The sequence below is a fragment of the Nothobranchius furzeri genome, chromosome 4 (genome assembly GCF_043380555.1).
Source record: "Nothobranchius furzeri strain GRZ-AD chromosome 4, NfurGRZ-RIMD1, whole genome shotgun sequence".
NCBI lineage: Eukaryota > Metazoa > Chordata > Actinopteri > Cyprinodontiformes > Nothobranchiidae > Nothobranchius > Nothobranchius furzeri.
Genome location: NC_091744.1, coordinates 72,551,880 through 72,557,952, shown reverse-complemented (window position 1 = coordinate 72,557,952; position 6,073 = coordinate 72,551,880). Strand labels below are relative to the sequence as shown.

At 42.8% G+C, this 6,073-nt stretch overlaps 1 protein-coding gene across 1 annotated transcript; it reads right to left on the bottom strand.

Annotated features, from left to right (window-relative positions):
* Positions 1-235: 235 nt before the first annotated feature.
* Positions 236-3,831, bottom strand: LOC107388899 (uncharacterized). The gene is made up of 8 exons (XM_070550396.1): positions 2,243-3,831; positions 1,959-2,143; positions 1,772-1,869; positions 1,267-1,424; positions 987-1,179; positions 715-901; positions 542-617; positions 236-410 (listed from the first exon to the last, which is right to left on the bottom strand). The coding sequence occupies exons 1-8, from the start codon at positions 3,789-3,791 to the stop codon at positions 322-324; spliced, it is 2,535 nt and encodes an 844-aa protein (XP_070406497.1). The 5' UTR covers positions 3,792-3,831; the 3' UTR covers positions 236-321.
* Between the last annotated feature and the right edge of the window lie 2,242 nt (positions 3,832-6,073).

The following is a 6,073-nucleotide window of genomic DNA, read 5'->3' as shown; positions in this document are numbered from 1 at the left end:
TTACATGTCCAAGTTTCCTCTGGGCTTGTCCATAATTTGCTAGGAAGAAGTTTTTCACACCTTCTGTCTAGCCTGAGAATTGACTGTGCTTTATTAGAGGAGGAAGCACATCAGAAAGCGAACAATGTAAAAATATGTGACCTTCTGGAGAAACATCTTGAATTTCTGAAACGTTTATATTCTTTTATAAGAACAACTTGGAATGATGTAAAATAAGGTTCAGACAACACATTCAGCCGATTAAGAATTTATTTTAAACTCAGATTATTTTAGTTACACATCAGGATGTCTGGCTTGAGTAAAACATTTGGGCGTTGTTACTCAGAGTTTGGTGAAGATTATTTTATTGCTGCTGATCAAGGTGGTCTCTTCTCTGTATTGTTTCTTGACAGACCCAGAAATTTCTCTCTCTGCACACAGGACAAGACACCAGTCAGTTGCAGGTGGATGGTTACAGTTAAAATACACATTCTTCAAATGTTCTTCTCAGTCATCAACAAGTTAGGCAAATTTTAAACACAATTTTGGTCAAACTACTTACTTTTCCTGAAGCACCTTGGTTCACAGTTATTTGAAAACGAAGGCTGGCACACAGCGGTTTCACAGTGTATGTACACCTGGTTAATAAAATATTTAACAAATATATCAACAAGGTGATTTAGAGAAAATATATTAGCAAGTAATATAGATTTTTAAAAGAAAGTTCATTCATACATTTTCCTGAAGAGGTGTCCACGTTGCATCTGAGGGTGCCTTCTTGGTGAAATCAGATGCCACACCACCACTCACAAAAGTGAACATCTTGAAAACAAATCGCCTGTAGTGAGTTGGAAATAAAACTCCAGATGAGGGACCCACAGGGATCAGTTGTGTTTGATAGTGATCCTCATGGTATGGGCAGCTATTAAAAGAGACAAAACATGTATTAATATTAGAAAAGCATTAATAATTTGATGTTTTCAAATCAAATCAAAACTCACTGTTACCCATCAATCAACAAGTCCCATTGTGGAAAAACTAGGGGGTTGGGGCTGGTATTTGCCCAGCATCTTCCAAGAGTCAGAACAATGTTGGGATCAGTCCTCTCCAGTATATGGACCTCAACATAAACTGGATCCCTGAGAACCTTTGTAACAGGATAGTCGGCATCCGTGTAATAGGATGTGTAGGCCTCTTGGTCTGCAAAAAAGAGAAAGAAAAACCGGTTGGTGGTGCAATCACGGGGAAGCCTTTATTATCTATTAAAATCAGGTATTTTATACTTACCCTCGTCACAACCCTTGACCATACACACTCCGTTGCCAATTCTGAGTTCAACACGCAGGATTCCAGGAGCTGCAACAGGAGGTGGTGGAGGAATGACACCAACCTCAATAACCAAAGCTTCAACTGCAGTGCCAATGTATTTGCACTGAACATGCAGCCTGAGATGAGAAACATGAGTATAGATTGATCTGAAAATCTTGAATGACTGTAGGCAAGATTTGTAGGCAATGGTGTGTTTTCTAGTCTTGTTTTAATGCAGTTATAAATCCAGTCCTCAAGGGCAGCATCCAGCATGTTTTTGTTTTTTCTTCCCTGCTCCAACACCATTGATTCACCTGTTCAGTAACTCATCGAGCTGTGCAGAAGTCTTTCAATCACCTGCTGATTAAAATTAGGTACGCTGAAGAAAATGAAACACCAAAACATGCTGGATAGTGGTCCTTGAGGACCAGAGATGTCCACCCCTGGTAGACACCAATATTTTTCAAAGCATTAAAACACATACTCATATTGACTGTCCCTAGTAATGGCTCCATAGGGTCCAACAGCCACTTCGTATGAAGAAGTCATCTTGTTGTCGTAGATTATAGCACCAGGTTGATCCTACAGGGCAATAGCCACATTTTAATCTTAGCTGTTACCAGATAAATGTAAAAAGCCATCAAATCAAGTAGTTGCATTTCAACCATTACCGTCATGACAGTGCCACAGTCAGTCACGGGAAATTGGTAGATGGCAAAAGCTGATGTGGTACCAACAGGACTGCAGTTTGGACCTTGTCCAAGGAAACTTATTGATTCTAAATCAATGTAGGGTAGAGTAGCATCTCTGGCGACAACTATGATGAACTGGCCATCCTTGGTGCACTGAAGTGTCACTGAAATAAACAGATCAGAAAATATCAAAAATGTAGAACCTGTTTTTAAATCTATGAGCTGCACATCTGTCAAAAGAGTGGAGAAAATTAAGCACTTACCAAATTTGCCATAATAGCACATTTGTCCATCGTAGCAGCAGTCAATAGCTTGGCATCCTTGGGCAGTAATGCTGGCAGGACCGCATTGTATTTTGTACTGTGGAGGCACATCACAAGTGTGAAATGGTACGGTGGGCTGCATGGGTACTTGAGGGATCTGAGGTTGAGGAGGGTTTGAAGGTTTCTGAGGATACTGGGGTGGTGGAGGTGGCATAGGGTTCTGAGGTGGAGGAGGATACGCAGGTTTCTGTGGATACTGGGGTGGTGGAGGTGGTGGAGGGTTCTGAGGTGGAGGAGGATACGCCGGTTTCTGAGGATACTGGGGTGGTGGAGGTGGCGGAGGTGGCAGAGGGTTCTGAGGTGGAGGAGGGTACGCAGGTTTCTGAGGATACTGGGGTGGTGGAGGTGGTGGAGGTGGCAGAGGGTTCTGAGGTGGTGGAGGAGGATACGCAGGTTTCTGAGGATACTGGGGTGGTGGAGGTGGCGGAGGTGGCATAGGGTTCTGAGGTGGTGGAGGAGGATACGCAGGTTTCTGAGGATACTGGGGTGGTGGAGGTGGTATAGGGTTCTGAGGTGGAGGAGGATACGCAGGTTTCTGAGGATACTGGGGTGGTGGAGGTGGCGGAGGTGGCATAGGGTTCTGAGGTGGTGGAGGAGGATACGCAGGTTTCTGAGGATACTGGGGTGGTGGAGGTGGCATAGGGTTCTGAGGTGGTGGAGGAGGATACGCAGGTTTCTGAGGATACTGGGGTGGTGGAGGTGGCGGAGGTGGCAGAGGGTTCTGAGGTGGTGGAGGAGGATACGCAGGTTTCTGAGGATACTGGGGTGGTGGAGGTGGCGGAGGTGGCAGAGGGTTCTGAGGTGGTGGAGGAGGATATGCAGGTTTCTGAGGATACTGGGGTGGTGGAGGTGGCGGAGGTGGCAGAGGGTTCTGAGGTGGTGGAGGAGGATACGCAGGTTTCTGAGGATACTGGGGTGGTGGAGGTGGCGGAGGTGGCATAGGGTTCTGAGGTGGAGGAGGATACGCAGGTTTCTGAGGATACTGGGGTGGTGGAGGTGGCGGAGGTGGCAGAGGGTTCTGAGGTGGAGGAGGATACGCAGGTTTCTGAGGATACTGAGGTGGTGGAGGTGGCGGAGGTGGCAGAGGGTTCTGAGGTGGAGGAGGATACGCAGGTTTCTGAGGATACTGGGGTGGTGGAGGTGGCGGAGGCGGCATAGGGTTCTGAGGTGGAGGAGGATACGCAGGTTTCTGAGGATACTGGGGTGGTGGAGGTGGCGGAGGCGGCATAGGGTTCTGAGGTGGAGGAGGATACGCAGGTTTCTGAGGATACTGAGGTGGTGGAGGTGGCGGAGGTGGCAGAGGGTTCTGAGGTGGAGGAGGATACGCAGGTTTCTGAGGATACTGGGGTGGTGGAGGTGGCATAGGGTTCTGAGGTTGAGGAGGATAGGAAGGTTTCTGTGGGCTCATAGGTTTGCCATCTTGCGCAACGGCCAGGTAGCCATGAAAAGCGACTGCCAAAAGACAGCAATAAATCAGCTTCATTGTCATGGCCTCACAGCATAGAGTGGATCACAACACAAAAAATGCTGTGGATACTGTGGTGGAAGTATGCTCTTTTATATGTTGTGGGTCAGGCTGACTTGATGTCTTCATCCCATTATTGGTCCGCCACTGCCAATCAGAAAACACATGCGCCTGTGATGATACACTGAAGAGATAAGCAAAAACGTAAACTCAAACAAAAAGGCAACGTTGTTGCATAGATATTTTCTTAAGGGTACATGGCAGTTAACATGTACAAAAAATTGAATCTATTAATATTCACTTGCATTTGACGTAAAACACTCACGAGTATGACAAGTTATTTTTTGAAGCTGAATGTACGCTAATTTGAACAGATCAAAGCCTTCACAGGGTCTTTATGACCTTAACCAAACATTTGGGGTCACACACTAAATAAATAATTCCTATCTTTCAATTTGACATTGACAATAAGTTACATCAACAATTTATCTCTATTTACCCAACAAGCCCTCATTCTTTAATTTGCTTGATTTAGACGGATAAAGTTTTATTTTCAGTTTCTTTATGAAATCAAAATTACACGTGCGTATCGGCACTGTTCACTTTAGGAGCCTTTATAAATGTATTTAAAATGCCACATGTTTTACTGACAAATCTAACCATATGTTAAAAATTAAGTTAAAAAACTGCATGGAATAACATTTGCCAGACAATAAGTTATTTGTCTGTTGCTTGCTATTTCTTGCAACACAAGTAAACATGATATTTGCAACCTGGACATATGAATTAATTGCTCAAATAACAGTTTTATACAGAGAACTTATAATTCAGATGTCCTATGTTTGAAAATGTTTTATGAGAGGAATTGAAAGGAATTGCAGCTAATTAATGTTTCAAGTTATGTGGTTTGTATAAAAACAGCAGGTAACCTTGTTGCAGGCACATATTTCACACATTTATTTCACACACACACACACACACACACACACACACACACACACACACACACACACACACACACACACACACACACACACACACACACACACACACACACACACACACACACACACACACACACACACACACACACACATTTTTAATCATTCTTTTTTACAAGCATTTTCACACCTGCCTAAAACTTGCACAGTACTGTATATAATTAATTTTGTAATAATCATGAATTAATTAAGATGGCATAATAAACTCAAACATAGAGGAGGTCTAAAGGTTTGAATCACGTAATTTTATTAATTCAGCTCCTTTTTGTTGCCAGTTCAGTTTTCCATCAAACTCAAAAGCAGCTGCTCAGATCTTTAAAAGTTGATTTAAATTTCTCAGATCATTTCTGAAAACATTTTTTTCACAGAAATTCACTGTGTTCTTTAAAGGTGTTGAACACTTGTTTTATTAACACATTTACAATGGTCTCTAGTAGGAATGATTATCATGTATTGTGCTTGGGGAAAAAAAAAGCTCAGATGCGCCTGTTTCAGGAACTAGCGGAACGCCATATCAGAGAAGGGATGAACATGAGTCTTATTTCCTGATATTTGGACATCTCGCCTCTGACTAGCTAACAGCAACGCAACTCTACCACTGACTCCAGTTGCTTTGAAATGTTGATATTTTATCTCCGCAAATAACACAAGCCTGGAGGAGTTCTGCTGTGTAGTGGAGCTGCTAGTGCGTCCCCGTCATGAACGTTCAGTGACAGTGTGATGTAGATCTGTCAGGCTTTTCAAATCCTAGTTTTTCCATCTATTTTCTCTAATGCAGGATATAGGTGTAGGAGACAATTTTATGTTAAGCCTGCTTGAAAAACTCGGAGTGACGGATTAGAAAAATAACTATTCATAAAAAAATTATTTTTCATTGTTCCACAACTTTAATGATGATGGAATTGCAGCTTTTATTGGTTCTCATTGTATCAAAATTGGACCGCATCTAAGTCTGTTGAAACAGATGTTCATATTGTTTTACCATTTTGTTCATCACCCAAAAATTCTTCTGTTGTTAACTCAGCTGAGCTGTTGAGTAACTTAGGGTAACCTTAACTCACCGCGGGTGAAAGTGACAATCTTTTTGCTGCTGACATTAGCAGGAACCGTATCGATTCACCTTCACAAAATGTACTTTGGCGGCCACCGTGAACTATTTTGTTTAGGCCAGGTAAACCTGACCCGGGGTCAGCATGACTTTTATGACCTACTTTAGTTTATTTCTGGTGTTTCTGCCAACTTTTACTAATACATTTAAAATTTGTTAAAGGCAAAAGAATTTAAAGCAAAAGAGGGTAAACAGGA